The following is a 19,412-nucleotide window of genomic DNA, read 5'->3' on the forward strand; positions in this document are numbered from 1 at the left end:
GCCTGTGTACACAGCAGGGTTCCTACGCTCTGGCAAAGCATCCTGGCCTTTTTAAGACCACCTGCTCTAAAAGCCAATCTACAGTAAGAATACAGCCAAGTCAGGTCGCACTCCCCGCTCAGCGCACGCCTGGAAGCATTCTAGATCCTGCACCCGTCTCGTCTGCCTCCAGCCAGGGCCCTGGCTCGCCAGCCTTTGGTCTCGAACTTTGCTTCTGAGAACACAGTAGGCACACAGGGTGCCTGGGTGGGAGAGGGCAAGGAAGCCAGCACCCTAGAGTGGCAGCCGCTCACCGGGCCGCCCACACTGAGGCCATGCCAGCTGCACCAGCCCCTCCAGGGCCCCCGCGCTTGGCACCCGGCGCCCAGCCAGCTCTTGGTTCCCGTGAGCGCTGTGTGCACTCATTTTGTGGCCTGTTTATCTGCCCAACCAGAAAACAGGTTAGATAACACGAGCTCTGCTGTGCCTTCATTTCATTCACGCATTTACATCTCCAGAGCCGACCCTTCCCTGGTGGCACAGGCCACATTAACTGCCAGGCAGGCTGACGGCGTCACTGTCCCTCGAGGGGACACTGGGGGGCAATGCAGGAACCAGAAGGGAGGCATCTAATCAAACGAACGTCCCACTTATCCCGTCCCCAGAGCGCCTGCTGCTGTTTCCCGTTACATCCCCCACCCCCCGCCCTCACTCTAGAACCCTCACACGAAGTGATCTGATCTGGTCTCTCAGGCACCCAAGCCCAAGACCATGGTGCGAGGTTTTCAGGCAAATACCTAGAACTCCCCTAAACCTCGGCATAGCCAGAAAAAAGTCAAAGAGCAATGGCCAAGGTCGAAGACCCTAATGGGAAAGGTAGACCTGTGGGACTCACATCCCTTCCACCAGCTGAGGAAGCCTGTGCCTGTCACACTGTGTCTCATCCTTCCTTGAAAATTGTTATTTTATTTATTTATTTATTTTTTTGAGACAAGGTCTCCCTCTGTCGCCCAGGCAGGAGTGCAGTGGCACAGTCATGGCTCACTGGAGCCTCAACCTCCCGGGCTCAGGCGATCCTCCTGCCTCAGCCTCCCTAGTAGCTGGGACTACGGGCACACACCATCGTGCCAGGCCAATTTTTATTTTTTTGTAAAGACGGGGTTTCACTATATTGTCCAGGCTGGTCTCAAGCTCCTGGCCTAAGCAATCCTCCCGCCTCAGCCTCCCAAAGCAGTAGGATTACACACATGAGCCACTGCACCCGACTGATAAATTTTTTTAAATCACCAGGACACTCCACTCCAGGTCTTATGTGCTGCCCGGTGGCCGCCTGCTCTCAGAAGGGCTTGCGTGAGCCCAGCCATCGCATCTGGAAGGCTTCACTGTGGGCACACGGCAACCATCCCCGCCCCACAGGCAAAACACCCCTCCGCATCTCTAAAACCGCACGCGAGTGCCCTAAATCGCTCCAGGGGCCTTTACACAGCTCCCGAAATCCCTCCATGCGCTGCTGGGTTAGTATGGGGTGGAGGGTGATGCCGCAGGGACAGGGCTGGCTGGCTGCTTCTCTACTGCTGCAGACCCCTGGAGACACGGGGTGGGGGCAAGCCGGCTCCCACACGGCATCCCCGAGTGCTCCAGGTCCCGGCCTCTCTCAGCCCCGCCCCTGGGGTGGGTGGAGCGTTCTCCGCACCGTGCACGGCGCGGCCCGCAAGTCCACAGATGGGTCGGATGAATGGCAGCCACACAGCGGAGCTCACACAGACCAACGTGGGGAGACCGAGAGGAATGAGCCGCTGGGGGGCGGGAAGCCACTGGGTACCTACCTCCTAAAGCAGGACAAGCAGGGACAGCCCGTCACAGAACAGAAAGGTGGGAGCCACAGGCAGAAGGAAAACAACAAGAAGGCACATTTAAACCACGCGTCAGAAATCACAGCCACACCAAACCGAGAGAGAGGCACACAGGTTCTGTGGATAACGCGCTCGCTTCTCGTGCAGGACGCTGCCCTGGCTGGCTCTGGATGCTAACTCAGCAGTGCTTTGGGACGGGCCGTGCAGCCCGGGCGTTCCTCTCTGCCGCGGACATGGCTCTGACGCCCCGGCTCAGAGGAGCAGCCGTGGGCCGTGCGGCTACCGAGAGCGGGCTCTGGCTTAACTGCGTTTCTTTTTAACGTCTCTGCCTGTGGCGGGGGCGTTCCTACATTCCCATGACGAGCTTGGGAGGAACCCGAGGGGCTGCTGCCGTGGGCCGAGGGGTCACGCCCGGGTCCCGTGGGCAGGCGGCTCACCCAGCTTCAGGAGCCAGCCCTCGCGGTCGGGGTTGAAGAAGGTGTGCGTCAGGTCGTTCCCGTCGTCCTCCGGGATCTTAAATGGCTCGTTCTTAATGCTCTCATACAAATTCTGCAGGGAGGAAAGAGCAGCAGCCAGTTCAGACTCACACAGAGGCCAGCGGCCGCCGCGCGGAAAGCGCGGCAGGACCAGGGCGGCAAGGAGACTCTTGGGAGGCGCGTCTGGAGTCCCAGGCGCTGCGGCCGCTCCCAGCGAAGAGATCCTGCAGACGGCAGCGGCCGCGGGCTGGGGAGCTCACCCTCAGCAGCTCCTCAGGGAGGTCCCCGCCCTCGTTGATGCCGCGGTTCATGGCGATGAACCGTTCTGCCGTGGGCTTGTCACGCACGTTGTGGTTGTGCAGGCTGGTGTTGAGCATGATGATGGCGAATGACAGCACGTAGCACGTGTCTGCAACGAGTCCGGGGTGCTGGGCTCAGCCAGAACCTCCAGTGGACAGTGGGACCCCGCGTGCTGGGGCCCGCCTGCAAGAGGTGCCCGGCCCACAGGTCGTCCTCGCTCAGGGAAGGCAGGTCCCCAGGAACACACGCTGGGCTTTGCCGGGACCGCCCCCTCCAGAGCTGGAGGCTGTGCCTGGCGAGGGGCCAGGCTGTGAGCGCTACACTGACCTGTGGACTGGAAGACCCCGGGGTTGCACAGGCAGTAGCGAGAAGCAAAAGCCTCCATCATGCGATCAATCTTCTGCGCCTCCCCCGGCAGCCTGAAGCTCCATAAGAATTGCCTGTGGAGACAGCAAAGCCGTGGGCAGCCGCATCAGAATCCACACCGCCTCAAGGCCAAGGGCGGCTTCTGCCCCGCTCAGGAAGGACGCTTTCCTCCCGGGCTGGGGTACAGCTCTGGCAGGGGCTTGGGGGTGCAGAGACAGAAAGGAGAAAACCCAGGACAGTCTCCTTCCATTCCATAACTCGAGACACGCTTACTGATGGCTTATCTTTTTATAACTACAACCGATTCAGCAGCGAGGCCAGTTGTCTCTGCCTAAAAAGTAAATATCCAGGATCCCAGCACTTCTCTGTCCCCATTGCCACCATCTCCTGCTGCTGCCAGGTGATCACCAGAGCCCTGCATGTCCCAAGCTGCCACCGGCCAGTCCTCACAGCATCAACAAGACCACGTCCTCCTCTCAGAACTCCCACACATAAGGCAGAGCCATAGTCCACAGGACGGTGTCCAAAGCCCCACCTACAGCACTGGGCACTGCGGCCAGAAGCTGCTGCTGCCTTGCTGGGGAGGCACACACCTGCCTCAGAGACCAGGCCCAGCAGACACTCCCAACCCTCAGGCATCCCCTCTGGCTGAGGTCTCCCTGGCTGACCTCCCTGTAATTGCAACCCCCAGCCCAGTCCCCCCACCCACCTCCTACCGCTTCCCTTCCTTGCTTTCCTCGGCTGGCTGTGGCTGCGTGGCACTGTCCCTGCTACCTGTCTGCCTTATCCACTGTCTGGTCGCCCAGGTGTGAGCCCCAGGGGCAGAGGCTGCAGTCCCCAAGGCCAGCTGTGGCCTCCCGCACCAGCTATTCAGCAATGTCTGATGCTGCCGTGGATTTAGCAGAAGGATCAGGACCAAGTTAGACCTCAAGGCTCCAATTAAGTCTCTGGGCTTTTAAAAATACTGATCCCACCAGCCATCGGGGGAGGATGCAGCCTGGCCCCCCCGGGGCTCCTCTTCCTCTGCATGTCCCTCACACAGGGCAGCTCCCCAAGGTCCTTCCTCTGCTCTCTCCTCCTGGGATTCCAGCCATGTCTGGCCCCACTCTCTACCAGGCCCCATCTTCTCTGCCAGGCCTGCACCAGCAGCCTTCAGACTCAACACGATCGTCCCTCCTCCACTCTCACCCCCTCCACCCCTCACTCCCCGTCTGTCCCACGTTCACCAGCAAAGCATGCACCTTCTCACCAGCCCATTACCATGGCCTCCCTGCCCACCCCACGGCAGTAAAGAGTCTCGAGTCAGCCCGCACACCTCTGCCCCACACAGGCTTGCCGTGTCCTTCAGGACAAAAGCTAACATTCTCAGGGCAGCTCCTCAGGCCACAGGACCTGCCTACATTCCCCCTCACCCTGTGCCTTCATCAGACCCTCTACTGGGCTATGCCAGGCTCCCACTGCTGTGGGAATTAATAGGAGCCTTTCTGGCTGTGGCCAGAGACTGATGGACTGAAAGAAATGGAGTCACAGCAGCAAGGGCCGTGCCAGACGCCCCTCCCAGACTCGCCAGGCCTGTACCCTTCTCTGGATGTACAGCCTCCAGAAACGGAATCTGATAAGCCTGAACTGCGGCTGCAGGATTCTCAGATGTTGCTAACTCTCAGCGCACTGTTCAGCTCCAGGCTGTGCTGCGAGCACATCAGCAGGGTCCCACAGAAATGCTGCCAATGCTGCAGTCTGCGCCTGAGGTAAGGCCATGAGGAAACAGGCCACGTAAACGAGAACAAGGTATGAAGCAGAAGGTCTGAGAACATGACGAGATGCGGCCTGATTTTCTCAGCCCAAGGGCCAGCTGAGGCAGCTCCCACCAGAGGCCCTGCCTCCTCTCCCCCGGATGCTGCTGAGTACTGGCTCAGGGTCAAGGCCCAGAACAGATGAAGGCCCAGAAGAGAACAGCCGGGGCACCAAGGAAGGAGGCGAGACAATTTCCTGCTTGCAGAGCAGGAGGAAGAAAACGTGCAGGAAGGGCAGCTCGAGGGGCATCCAGGGAGTGTGTCCCGGACACCAAAATGGCGAGAAGACTACATCCTCTCTGGCACACTCAGGTATTCATGTGTTTGGTGCTTTAGGTCAAATCTGGAAGGAAGTAACCCCATGTAGCACCAATGCCACGCCATACAGAGCTCGGGAAGAAGGCACTCGAACTACTGCCACACAGCATTAAAAATAGAAGGAAACGGAATGGAAGGAGCACCAGCGGCCACAGTGAGGAAAACATGGCCCTTATCTTAAGCATGTGCCCCAGTTCCTATCTAGGGCTGCTCGATGTCACACGGCATTAGCTGGATCATTCGGAACACGAGCCAGCATCTGTGAGACTCGCGTGGCACCAAGTTACCTAGAGTCAATTCACAGCCACTGCTGCCCAGGAAGCGGTCCTCTGGCCTTCCCCATCCACTCTACACCCAGCAAATGATCATACTTACCTTAAGGCTTGTACAAGGTTGAGATCAGCAAACTCATGGAGTTCAACAAAAGCTTGAAGAACTTTAATATTAAATTCATCCCTGGGAAAAAAATAAGCAAGCTTCAAACCTAATGTACATTATCCCAATTATTTTAAAAGATATGGCTTATGAATAATGTGGCTATGAACATTCAAGCACAAGTTTTTGCATGGCCATACTTTTTTAAAACATTTGTATTTTTTGCCGAGGCACGGCTCGCTATATTACCCAAGCTGGTCTGGAACTCCTGGGCTCAAGCAGTCCTCCCACACCTCCCTCGGCCTCCCAAAACACTGGGATTATAGGCATGAGCCACCACACCCGGCCACATTTTTATTTCTATTGAGTAAATACCTAAGAGTGAAATTACTGGGTTCCATGTTAAAGTTTATGTTTTACATTTTGAGGAACTGCCAGACTGATTTCCAAAGCATCATTTTATATACTTTTTATTTTTTTTTAAGCCAGAATTTCACTCTTGCTGCCCAGACTGGAGTGCATTGGCGCAATCTCGGCTCACCAAAATCTCTGCCTCCTGGATTCCAAGCAACTCTCCTGCCTCAGCCTCCTGAGTAGCTGGGATTACAGGTATGTGCCACTACACCCAGCTAACTTTTGTATTTTTAGTAGAGACAGGGTTTCTCCACATTGGTCAGGCTGGTCTTGAACTCCTGACCTCAGGTGATCCACCCACCTCAGCCTCCCAAAGTGCTGGGATTACAGGTGTGAGCCACCGCACTAGGCCACATGATTTTATATCTTATCAGCAATAAGGGTTTCATTCCCTGCAGCCTTGCTGGCATTTGTTACATTTCTTTTTCATTACGGCCAGCCTAATGGGTGTGAAATGGTATCTCACTGTGGTTTCAATCTGTATCTCCTTGACGATCAATTGAGCATTTTTTCCTGTGCTTATTTGCCACTTGTATATCTTCTTTGCAGAAATGTCTATTCAGATCCTTTGCCATTTGATAACTGAGTAATTTTTGTTATTTCTGCTCTTATTTGGAAGAGTTATTTATGTAATATAGATATAAGTCCTCAGCAGATTATAAGGACTGATTATCAGCCCTGAGGACTTATATCTAGATTATATAAAGACAAATATATGAAGATATTCCCAAGTCATACTGATTTATTTGTATTTTTTGTAGAGCCAGGGCTCACTATGTTTCCCAGGATGCCTGTGGATTGTCTTTTTACTTTTTTTTTTTTTCCTAAGACTAGTCAAGTGAAGCAGTGGGAGTGGCCAAGGAACCAAGGAATCTATAACTGGTGATTAGCTGTAAACACCACCATCCCTGGCCAGCCTTCACTTTCTCGATGTCTTCTGAAGCACAATATTCTGATGAAGTAGAGTCTACCTACCTTTTTCTTTTGTTATTGTGCTTCTGGTGTCACATGTAAGAAATCCTAGCCTAATTTGAGATCACAGAGATTTGCCCCATGTTTTCTTCTAAGTGTTTTATCAGTTTTACTTCTTACATTTAGGTCTTTGATCCATTTTAATTTTTGTATCAGTAGGGTGTCCAATGTCATTCTTTTGCATGTGCATTTCCAGTTATCCCAGTACCATTTGTTGAAAAAGCTATTCTTTCACCTACTGAAACTGTCTTGGTACCTGGCTGAAAACTTATTTGACACTAATGTAAGGGTTTATTTCTGGATTCTCAACGCTATTCCATCATTTATATATGTGTATCCTTATGCCAGTTTTACATTGTCTTGATTATACACTTCAGTCTTTTTTTTTTTTTTTGAGACAGAGTCTCACTCTGTCACCCAAGCTGGAGTGCAACAACATGATTTTGACTCACTGCAACCTCTGCCTCCTGGGTTCAAGTGATTCTCCTGCCTCAGCCTCCCGAGTGGCTGGGATTACAGGCACCTGCCATCATGCCTGGCTAATTTTTGTATTTTTCTAGAGATGAGGTTTCACCATGTTGGCCAGGCTGGTCTTGAACTCCTGACCTCAGGTGATCTGCCCGCCTCAGGCTCCCAAAGTGCTGGGATTATAGGCGTGAGCCACCGTGCCTGGCCACTTTATTTTGTAATCAGGAAATAAATGTGAGTTCTGCAACTTTGTTCTTTTTTAATACTGCTGTGGTTATTTTGGGTCCCTTGAATTTTCCATAGTAATTTTAGGAGTGCAACTTCTGCAAAGAAGTCAGCTGGGATTTCAATAAGAAGTACAATAAATCTGTAAATCAATGTTGGAATATTGGCATCTTAGCAATAGTAAGCCCTCCAATCCATGAACATGGATGCTTTTCCATTTAGGTCTTCTCATTCTTTTTCAACAATGTTTTGTGGTTTTTAGAGTAAAAATGTTGCTTTTTTGTGAAATTTATCCTAAGTATCTTATTCCTTCTAATGCTATTATAAATGGAGCTGTTTTGAGTTTACTCATTGCTATTGTATAGAAATATAATTGAGTTTTTTTGTTGTTGTTTGTTTGTTTTTTTGGCCAGAGTCTCACTTTGTCGGCCAGGCCAGAGCGCAGTGGTGCAATCTCGGCTTACTGCAAGCTCCGCCTCCCAGGTTCACGTCATTCTCCTTCTTCAACCTCCAGAGTAGCTGGGACTCTAAGCGCCCGCCACCATGCCTGACTAACTTTTTGTGTTTTTAGTAGAGACGAAGTTTCACCATGTTAGCCAGGATGGTCTCGATTTCCTGACCTTGTGATCCGCCTGCCTCAGCCTCCCAAAGTGCTGGGATTACAGGCGTGAGCCACCACGCCTGGCCAATTGAGTTTTGTATATTAATTGTATATCATGCAACCTTACTGAATGTACTACTTCTAATAGTTTTTAATGATTACTTAAGATTTTCTATATACATGATTGCATCATCTGAAAATAGAATTTAATTTCTTCCTTTCCAATTTGGATGTCTTTATTTTCTTGTCTAACCACCCTGGCAAGACGTGCCAGCACTGGGCTGAACAGCACTGCTAAGAGTAGACATCCTTGTCTTGTTCTTGATCTTAGGGAGAAAGCAGTCACTCTTTCACCGTTAAGTGGTGGGATTTTTTATAGGAATCCTCCATCATGTTGAACAAGTTCCTGGTCTGTCTTAGCTTTTTAAGTGTTTTTATTGTGAAGGAGTTTTGAGTTCTGTCAAATGCTCTTCCTATATTGTTGAGAAGATCATGTGGGTTTTGTCCTTTATTTGAATGATATGGTATATTACTTTAATTGACTTATATGTTGAACTAACCTTGCATTCATGGGGTAAGTCCCCTTGGTACAGAATCCTTTCTACATGTTGCTGACTATATATTACAGTCATAAGGATATGGTCTGCCATTTTCTAGCAGTGTCTTTGGCTGGGTATCAGGTAGTGCTGGCCTCAGAGAATGAGTTTTCCACTTTCCACTTTCAATCAAGTATTTTTTTAAAAAAAAGCTAAAAACCGAAACCTCCCGACTTTAGGGACTATTGGGCTTTTGTTTAAAAATACTTTCTTCTGGTCTTTGACAAAAGTCTGTTTTGGCATACTCAGGGCATGTGCTGCCTCAGCATTCCTGCCCTAACCTCTGCTAAGCCAGTAGCGGTCAGAAAGTAAATCTGACCTGCTGCTTTCCATTAAAAAAATTCACGTTCCACCTTTATTCATTCTGCAAGTAACATGAGACAGAAAACCACTGAGAAACCTGGCGTATTTCTGGGTAAAACAGAAGACGATTAAGATGCTTTCCAACCTAAGGAGAAAGGGGCAGCCGCACTGTCAGTTCTGTCATGGTTCCCTGAAAAACAGGATTCCAGAGGAGTCCCAGGATCCCAGAATACTCTAAGGCCTCTCTCCTCCCATGGACACGGGAGAAGAACCGATTGCACTGGGCCCACCTGGTATTGTGATGGGCACGTGGATGCCCATCGCCCGTGGCTGTATCATGCCTTTAGGCTGTGATGGCCCCGAAAGTGGAGTGTGACCTACGTCAAGCTGCAGGGCTGAGTGGCCCCAGGTAGGGCTGTGCCTCCTCCTCAAACTCACCTTTCACCCAGGTAGTCCCCAATGACGGTCTTATTTAGGCCTTCTCCTTTATAAAGGAACTGGGCGACGTCTTCTGGGGAACTCTGTAGCAGGTCATTTTCTATTAGAAACTGAATTCCCTGAAGAACATTAGAAAGGAAGCACCGGTTAGGAGTGTCACTCAAACTCATTTTTCAAAGACAGAAATACACTTAGTGTCATGATTTTACTGGTATGGACACAGCAAAAATAATACCAGAGACACCCATACAACTGCACAATCTGATTTTCCCAACTCCATACTACATTTTATCCATCAAAGAAACGCACATTCATTCCTCCTGGCAGTTAAACAAGTTAAAAGACAACAAATGGGTTATTGAACAAACCATTACAGATGGTTATTAGAAATTATAAAGGCAGGAGTAGTAATAATATTAGATTTTCCAAGCTTAGGAAGATGGTTTATTCTGTGTCTGCAAGGGACACTTTGTGGGTGGTGGCCACTGCCAGTCGGCCAACCTGGCCCCAGTCCCAGGGACGCAGCGAGCGGGTGGTGCCAGTCCCCGCTCCTGCCACCCCCTTCACTACAGAGGCAGTTTCCTGGCTGCCTTTAGCACTAGAAATGACCTGTGACCAGATCTGGCCAGACAGAAAGACAAGCCCGGAGAGAAAGTTTTTGATTTCCTGGTAAAAAGGGGCCCATGAGCCAGCACTGCTCTTCCTCCTCCTTTCTGCCTTGAACACGGATGTGATGACCAGAGCCACAGTGGCCATCTCACATGGGAAACCCTGAGATGGGTACAGGGACCACCTTCTTGTCACTTGGGAGCCACCCATTGCTACACAGCTGCTTGAGAAGATAAACCTCCACTGTGTAAGATATATTTTGTTGGATTTTCTGTTACCTGATACCAAAAACATATTAACTGACATGCTGTGCCACCAAGCTCGTCCAGTCAAAGCTTATGCCCACTCTGAGGGCTGCAGCACAGCTGACAATCTCAAAGGCAATGGGTGCCCCTGGCCTGAATCAGCTGAGCACTGTCTCATGAGAAGTCCCAGGAACCTATAATAGAAATTTTTACCTCTAACATAGCTTTGCAGCCAGTTTCAAAATATGTGTTGGCAAGGGTGGTAAGGGAATAGGGAATCAGAAATCAATTTGCCAGGAGGCCATTTCCACAAATTCAGAGAGGCTCTATCCAGCTAAGACTGTCAGTACCCAAGACCAGGGCTGCCTCATACCCTCACAGTCCATCCAGAAGATTTTCTATTTCTTTTACACACACGAACGTCCACAGCAGCCTTATTTCCAAAAACTGAAAACAGTCAAGAAGAGAACCAGTCAATACATTCTGGCATAATCACACGACGGAAGACTCTACAGCCATGGAATGGAATGAACACTCACAAGAACCAATCTCACAGACATGATATGGAGCAAAAGACGACATGGAAGAGGATTTCAATTCCATTCATAGGAGGTTTGAAAAAGGCAAAACTAACTTATGGTGATTAAGGACTGGCTACCCTGGGGAGTGAATTCCCTAAGATGAGGCACCAGCAAGGTGCCCTGTAATATTCTACAACTGTGGCTTGTTCTGGGTTGCAGTAATGTGAGTATATTAATTTATAAAGATTCTTCAAGCTGTACATTTAGAATTTGTGTACCATGATTTGTTATTCTCCAAAAAAATTAGCGAGTCTAACAATCCTAAATCAATTTTCATATGTATCTGGTAGGAGTTTAAGTGGGTACACCCACAGGGGCACCATCTAAATTACAAGACACACACACACACTGTAGCAACACAGGTCTGGTCCTTCGAGAGGCCTAATGTAGCCCAAGTTCCCTGAAAACAGAGCCTGGGGCAGGAGACAGTGCTAGGGCTTTGCTATTGGCTCTAAGTGAGGAAAACAAGTGAGGCAGGTGGAGAAGCCAGGTGAGGCCATCAGCTGCAGGTGGGAGGGAGGCAGGACACCCTCAGGGATCACTAGTTGTCCTGTCATCTCTGGGGATGCAAGGCTGGGGGCCTGACCTTGCATGGTGAAGGCCCCTGCCACTGTCAGCTGAAGCCCAGGGAACTGAATGGGCCTGGGCATGAGGCTTCCATTAATTCCTCTGGAAGCTCAAGACCTGCCCTAAAATTCAGAACATACAAAAAACTAGGACATTTCTTGGAGAATGCTATTTGGGAGGCGGCAAAGAGACAAGCAGAGGAGGAGGACACAGAGCTCTGCGTCCAATCACACTTGTCCTATGAGACAGAGGAGAAGGTGCAGAGAAGGCCACAAGACAATGGAGGCCGAGACCACAGTAAGGCGCCCCCAGCTGCGGAAAGCAGGAGGCCGGCAGCCGCCAGGAGCGAGGCGGGAAGGGATTCTCCCGCAGAGGCTAAGCAGGAATCCTGCCGACACCCCGATCTTGGACTTCTGGCCGCCTGAACTGAGCGAGAATAGATTTCTCTTGTTTTAAACCACCCAGTTTGTGGTCATTTGTCATGGTAGCCCTAGAACACTAATACACTAGATAAATACTCATAGAAGAAAGTGAATGTTCTAACAGTATTGGAATTTTTTTTTTTTTTTTTTTTTGAGACGGAGTCTCGCTCTGTAGCCCAGGCTGGAGTGCAGTGGCCGGATCTCAGCTCACTGCAAGCTCCGCCTCCCGGGTTCACGCCATTCTCCGGCCTCAGCCTCCCGAGTAGCTGGGACTACAGGCGCCCGCCACCTCGCCCGGCTAGTTTTTTGTATTTCTTAGTAGAGACGGGGTTTCACTGTGTTCGCCAGGATGGTCTCGATCTCCTGACCTCGTGATCCGCCCATCTCGGCCTCCCAAAGTGCTGGGATTACAGGCTTGAGCCACCGCGCCCGGCCGGAAATTTTTAATATTTTAGAATACCATTTAGAAAGTAAAACAGCAGAAATGGGGGCAGTGGCACCATGTGACCCACTACACCTACTCTTACCTTTTTTTGTTTCTCTTCTAGGTGTGGGTCTCAATCCGAAGCTGGATTTTACTTATTTATTTAAATTAATATCCAAGTGTCTGTCTTGTCATTAATTTAGCCCAATCAAATCTACAGTGAGCACTGATTGGTTAGCACTTCCTCCTGACCCCTTATTTGGTGCTTTCTATTTCACATGCCTTTCCAGCCTTGTGTTGAACTGATCAAACTTTCTTTGATGTTTGTTAATAATTTTAAAATCCTATTTCTCTTTAGTGATTACTCTTAAAATTTTGACAAGTATTTAAACTTATTTGTATCTATCAACATCTAGGAAACCTTAGCTGTTAGTTCCCTCCTTCCTTTCCCCCTTGCTACTTATATACTGACATAAATTTGGACTAAATTTCTCACTTTGACGTAAAAAGTTTTGCTTGTTTCTTTCCTTTTTGATCCTCTGTAATCATTTCTTGTTTTGAGGTGTCATACTCCAATTACACAATTCCTAGAGATCAGACAGAGAAGCCCTTGTGTGTCTGAACATGTCTTTCCTCACCTTCTCTCGTGAGTGACAGGACAGACAGAATTCGGGGTTTTAAATCATGTTTCCTCAGGCCTTGGAAAGTACTGCCTTCCCTCCTGTCTTTGATCCAGTGTCCCTGATAAGCTTGCTGTGCTCCTCATTTCTTCTTAGGTAATCTGATCTTTCCTTCCTGGAAAATTAAATGAATTTCTCTATCCACGAGTTTTACAACATTCCACTTGACACATCTAAGTGTGTAAGTCTTTTCAATTTTCATCCTGCTTGGCATTTGGTGGGGCCTTTGAATCTAAGGATTTTTCTTAGTTCTAAAATATTCCAAGATTTCTTTGAAATATTCCTCTCCTCCATTTTCCATTCTCTCCTTCTGAGACTTCTTTTAGATGAAATTTGGGCTGCTGGACCCAGCTCGCATGATTTCTTGTAGTTCTCTGCAAAACTGAATAAAGAATTCTTAAACTCTCTTCTAACACACGTCCACTCTTCAGCCACGTCTTCTCCATATGCTCAAGTGACGACGTGACAGACACTCCCAGTTTTCATTTCCAAGGTTCTTTTTCACAATCCCCCATTTTTGTATCATGGATAAGAAACATCCTATCGTATCTTTTTTATGATATTTATAATATAGATAAATATTCTATGATAAAAAGTTGTCTTTTTTTTTTTTTTTTTTTTTTGCTGCTGCTTCTGTTTTATTTATTTATTTTTGAGACACAGTTTTGCCCTCATCACCCAGGGAGGAGTACCTTAGCACAATCTAGGCTCATTGCAACCTCCACCTCCCAGGTTCAAGTGATTCTCCTGCCTCAGGCTCCCGAGTAGCTGAGATTACAGGTGCCTGCCACCATACCCAGCTAATTTTTTTTCTATTTTTAGTAGAGATGGGGTTTCACCATGTTAGCCAAGCTGGTCTCAAACTTCTGACCTCAGGTAATCCACCTACCTCAGCCTCCCAAAGTACTGGGATTACAGGCGTGAGCCACCACACCCAGCCTCCTGCTTCTTTTTTAAGAGACAGGGTCTTGTTCTGTTGCCCCGGCTAGAGTGCAGTGGTGTAATCGCAGCTCACTGAAGCCTCAAACTCCTGGGCTCAAGCGATCCTTCTGCCTTAGCCTCCCAGTAGTTGGACTACAGGCACATGCCACCATACCTGGCTTGATAAAGGATTTAAAAGACAAAGTCTTACTGTCACCCAGGCTAGAAAGCAGTGGTGCAATCACAGTTCACTGTAGCCTCAAACTCCTGCGCTCAAGTGATCCTCCCACCTTAGCCTCTCAAGTAGCTGGGATTACAGGTACATACCACTATGCCTGGCTGATTAAAAAAAAAAAAGTTTGTAGAGATGAGGGCCTCGCTATCTTAGGCTGGTTTTGAACTCCTGAGCTCAAGCGATCCTCACGCCTAGGCCTTCCAAGACGTCGGGATTACAGGCATGAGCCGCCCTCCCCACCTCTACTGTTTCTATTACATCTGTTTCCTCCAGTCTTAGTTCTTCTGTTTGTAGGGTTTTGTGTCTCTTTCACGGTGCTGGTTTCCTCAAACGCTTGGTGGTGCTTGGTGGGTGTTCGTCTTTGTATTGAAGGGTCACTGCTGGCCTAACAGAACGCCACCTGCGTCTGGTTTTTGCTGCAGCTGCCTCCAGTGATCTGGCAGAGGAGGTCAGGCAGCCAACGGCTGGTCTCTTGAGAGTGGCTATTTCTCCTTCTTGGTGCTGCTACCCACCAAGGATGCTGCTTGTTTTCATGGACTAAGTGTTCCCTCTTGCTTTTCCCACCTGGAGACACAATCACTGCTAGGCACAAGGTCAGGAAAGGGTGACCAGTCTCGATGTCCCTCCCACAGTCCTGCTCCCCGAATGTACCTCCTCTGCGCTCAGGGAACTCTGAAGCTGCTCTTGCCGCCCCCGGCAGTCCTTTCTTGTATGTTCTGTGGGCACTGTTTCCTTCTTCAGTGGATCCCATTTATCTTCTTCCAGGGATTCCTCAATTTCTAGTCCACTGAGTGAACCCCTGCTTGTCATATGATTTATATATTTTATTTAAGGCATTTCTAGGAAATCAGGAATAAAAGAGAGAGGCTGCAGAGTGTTTTCAGCTTCCGTGATCTAATCAAACCTTGCCTCTTACTCATTTATGAACTCAAGTGCTACTTCTAGAAATAATGCACCTGAACAAACCAAAGCTCCCTGTTTAAAGTGTCATCACTCTGAGACGTAGAAAACGCCATCCTAGCCGGAAGGAATGTATTTACTCTGACAATGTCTTCATGCTTCACAACGTTACAGGTTTAATAGGGGCGTGGGGAGGTAGATGTAATTCTGAGTTGTGTCTGAAGCATGTGACATCATCCATCGCAGCTGTGAATGAAATTCGTATGTTGAAGCTCAAACCCCCAATGTGATGGTATCTGGAGATGGGGTCTTTTGGAGGTAATCAGCGTTACATGAGGTCCTGGTGGGGGTCCTGGTCTGATGGTATTTGTGCCCTTATAAGAACAGCACCCTAGAGTCAGCAAGTTCTCCTTACTACCCAGCATGTGAGGATACAGCAAGAAGGTGGCTACCAGCAGGCCAAGAAGAGAGCCCTCACCAGACGCCAATCATGCTGGCACCCTCATCTTGGACTTCCAGCCTCCAGAACTGTAAGAAAATACATTTCCACTGTTTAAGCACCCCCTCCATGGTATTGTGTTAGGAAGGCTCAAGTAGACTTAAGACAAGTGCTATATCCAAGTCTACAAAACCAAGGAACTTTGATAATTTCTCCCAGCAAAAGGCTACATGCAGACTAAACGTGCCATCTGCTTTTATCAAGCAGCATAATTATAGATAAGTAAAACCAGTAATCAAGATTCTTAAAATCTTGTAGGTGAAGAGGAACAAAAAATGAAGCTGGTGAGCAATTTGCCACAGCCCAGGCAAAGTAGGTTATGCCTAGTGTTCCATTATTGGAACACAAAGCATGTGGGGGCTGTTTACATCCTACTGCTCAAGGTCATCGCCAAGGTCTGACCAGAAATTCAAAAACCGGCAACCTCAGGCATAATAAATGGGTTAAATGCCAACTTCCCTGGCCGTGGTGAGCCAGTGCTACAGGGATGACCACTTAGGGCCACCTAGAAACCAACCCCAGGGGCTTCCACCCAGTGCAGCAGACAGCAGCAGTGACAGGCTGCCTTGGAGTCAGGTTCCCTCCTCAGGCCAGCGGTGAATTCCTTAGCTGTTCTGTGCCTCATTTTCCCCAACTGTGAAAGAGGAATTAAGACGGACCCTCCCTACCTCATAAGGTTACTATAGGAACTTAAGTGTATGAATTAAAGTGCTTCCTCATCATGGTTCTTGACAAACAGTGACTTCTCAATGTTGGCCCTTACTAGAAATCTGACATGGCTGGGCGCAGCGGCTCACGCCTGTAATCCCAGCACTTTGGGAGGCCGAGAAGGGTGGATCATGAGGTCAGGAGATGGAGACCATCCTGGCTAACACGGTGAAACCCCGTCTCTACTAAAAATACAAAAAATTAGCTGGGCGTGGTGGCGGGCGCCTGTAGTCCCAGCTACTCGGGAGGCTGAGGCAGGAGAATGGTGTGAACCCGGGAGGCGGAGCTTGCTGTGAGCCAAGATCGCGCCACTGCACTCCAGCCTGGACGACACAGCAAGACTCCATCTTAAAAAAAAAAAAAAAAAAAATCTGACACACGGTATATATAAAACAGGAAGACAGGCAAGAGCCTATCAGAGAGGGCTTCACAGGCATGAAGACAAGTTTACGCTCATGAAGCTGAACGCTGATACACAGTGGTGGCATCACTTTACTTATTTATTTTGAGAGAGAGTCTCTCACTCTTGTCGCCCAGGCTGCAGTGCAGTGACACAATCTCAGCTCACTGCAACCTGCCTCCCAGGTTCAAGTGATTCTCACGCCTCAGCCTCCCGAGTAGCTGGGACTACAGGCACCCGCCACCATGCCCGGTTAATTTTGTATTTTTAGTAGAGACAGGGTTTCACCATGTTGGCTGCGCTGGTCTCAAACTCCTGACCGCAGATGATCCGCCCAGCTGGGCCTCCTAAAGTGCCGGGATTATATGTGTGAGCCAGCACGCCAGGCCTCAGTAGCATCCCTTTACAAAGTAAGTATCTATCTGTATGTCTTTCATGAGATAAGCATTTGCCCATGAACTTACTGGAGTGCTGCTCTGTGCTGCACCACCTGGGTCCCCTTACAACATAAGGTCGTTTTGAGAACATCCACTTTCTTTTTTTTTTTTGAGACGGAGTCTTGCTCTGTCGTCCAGGCTGGAATGCAGTGGCCGGATCTCAGCTCACTGCAAGCTCCGCCTCCCAGGTTCACGCCATTCTCCTGCCTCAGCCTCCTGAGTAGCTGGGACTACAGGCGCCCGTCACCTCGCCCGGCTAGTTTTTTGTATTTTTTAGTAGAGATGGGGTTTCACCGTGTTAGCCAGGATGGTCTCGATCTCCTGACCTCGTGATCCACCCGTCTCGGCCTCCCAAAGTGCTGGGATTACAGGCTTGAGCCACCGCGCCCGGCCTCAGAACATCCACTTTCATAAAGAATCCTGAGATGCTTCCAATGTTTATTAAATCTGCTGATAAATCTAACTCCGGCCGGGCACAGTGGCTCAAGCCTGTAATCCCAGCACTTTGGGAGGCCGAGACGGGTGGATCACGAGATCAGGAGATCGAGACCAGCCTGGCTAACACGGTGAAACCCCGTCTCTACCAAAAAAATACAAAAAACTAGCCGGGTGAGGTGGCGGGCGCCTGTAGTCCCAGCTACTCAGGAGGCTGAGGCAGGAGAATGGCATAGACCCGGGAGGCGGAGCTTGCAGTGAGCTGAGATCCGGCCACTGCACTCCAGCCTGGGCGACAGAGCGAGACTCCGTCTCAACAACAACAACAACAAAAAAAAGTCTAACTCCACAGTCCCAACTCCTTAAAGAAAAGCTGTTACCTAAAATATCAAATCATTTCCAAATTCACAAAATTGACAATTTTCATTCCATCGTGGAGATGACTGATGCCCCACGAGCAGAGAATGAGAAAGCAATAGGGCAGTTTTCACAGTGGCTAGAGCATATGCGCTAAACAAAACCCTCCTCTGGCTGCAGATGTCCGCGGCCTTAAGAAAATCCAGACATGGCCGGGCGCAGTGGCTCATGCCTGTAAACCCAGCACTTTTGGAGGCCGAGGTGGGCGGATCACCTGAGGTCAGGAGTTTGAGACCAGCCTGACCAATGTGGTGAAATTTGGACATGCCGTTCCTCTCCCAAACCCTGAAGACTCAGGTCTACCCTTCTTTCTCAAAACCAAAACGTCCACCAAAAATCTACACAGATTCTGCCAAATCCTTTAGCTCAGTCTCAGAAACAAGCAGCTACATGTTTCAGGTTTCACTGTTTTCGGGTGTTTCCCTAGAAAATCCAACTTGAGGAAAGAGGAAGATGCTGGTTTAAATGTGGAGGATCCCTTGTTTTTTTTCACAGACACCTGCTTTTTAAGGCGAATGGAGAAATAACGTCCTCTTACGTGAACCACTTAACCCACACAGATTATAAAGTCCACAACCTCTGGACACCCGGGTTCCACTCCCACCCCTGTTCCTTCCTAATCACATGGTTCCTGGCTGTAGGGCCCAGCTCAAGTGGGAAGACGGGAATATGAGCCTCCACAGCAAGGGCACTGCCTGGAGCCAAGCCCGGCCTGCCCCGCGTTGTCCGAGCCGGGCCTCTGAGGCTGCCTCCTCACCCAGAAGCTCACTCGGCAAGAAAGGCCTTTCTGCCCAGGGTACCAGCCCTACCAGGCACTTCTGCTTCACCCCACTCGTGAACAGCCCCTTTTTGATCGAAATGTGCCTTCAACTCCCCGTCTTTTATGAGGTGACAGGACGGACCACCTCTGACCTCTGTCCAAAAGGGACATGGCAGTTCAAATCAATGGATGAGTCCATCTCCTGCAGGCCAGAAAAGGGAGAGCATTCTCTTACCTTTTTGGGATCCATGTTGAATTTCTTTCTTCCCATGGCTATCTGTTTGTTCCTCTGAGTCGTTTTGCTGTTGGTGTGGAATAATTTGAAAATCACTCACGCTGTTTTCATGGTGCAGCCGAGTCACGGCCCTCCAGTGCACTTTCCCCCACAACAACAGACTCAAGGAAGGGAAGCACAGGCCTGCACGGAGGGGCCTCCAGCCTCCACGGTGGCGGAGGGGTGGTGTGGCCGCCATTGCTCTTCACATTTGATAACTTGAGACACTTCAGAAAAAGCTAATGATGCAAACCAGTGATTTTAATAAAGCACAGCTCCTTATGACGCAGGCAGGTAATTTCTGTGCGGGTCAACCCTGAAGTACCTGTGCTTATGCCTGAACCTATAAAGGTAGATGATGACTTATAGAGGAGGCGATGAGAAGTAACATCCAGGGAAATACCCCAGGACCCCTCCACGA

At 49.5% G+C, this 19,412-nt stretch overlaps 1 protein-coding gene across 2 annotated transcripts in view; it reads right to left on the reverse strand.

Moving 5' to 3' along the window:
• The window catches only part of CYTH3 (cytohesin 3), a 115,414-nt gene that overhangs the window by 6,508 nt on the left and 89,494 nt on the right, over nucleotides 1-19,412 (reverse strand). The window contains exons 4-10 of one of the 2 annotated variants that reach the window (XM_025378391.1): nucleotides 18,953-19,019; nucleotides 9,478-9,596; nucleotides 5,461-5,541; nucleotides 2,936-3,048; nucleotides 2,569-2,717; nucleotides 2,270-2,381; nucleotides 1,806-1,808 (exon numbers count right to left, since the gene is read on the reverse strand). In XM_025378391.1, coding sequence (XP_025234176.1) covers nucleotides 1,806-1,808; nucleotides 2,270-2,381; nucleotides 2,569-2,717; nucleotides 2,936-3,048; nucleotides 5,461-5,541; nucleotides 9,478-9,596; nucleotides 18,953-19,019 — 644 coding nt within the window. The remainder of the gene's footprint in view (nucleotides 1-1,805; nucleotides 1,809-2,269; nucleotides 2,382-2,568; nucleotides 2,718-2,935; nucleotides 3,049-5,460; nucleotides 5,542-9,477; nucleotides 9,597-18,952; nucleotides 19,020-19,412) is intronic. The other variant, XM_025378390.1, reaches the window with a different exon arrangement.

The sequence above is a fragment of the Theropithecus gelada genome, chromosome 3, assembly GCF_003255815.1.
Source record: "Theropithecus gelada isolate Dixy chromosome 3, Tgel_1.0, whole genome shotgun sequence".
Lineage (NCBI taxonomy): Eukaryota > Metazoa > Chordata > Mammalia > Primates > Cercopithecidae > Theropithecus > Theropithecus gelada.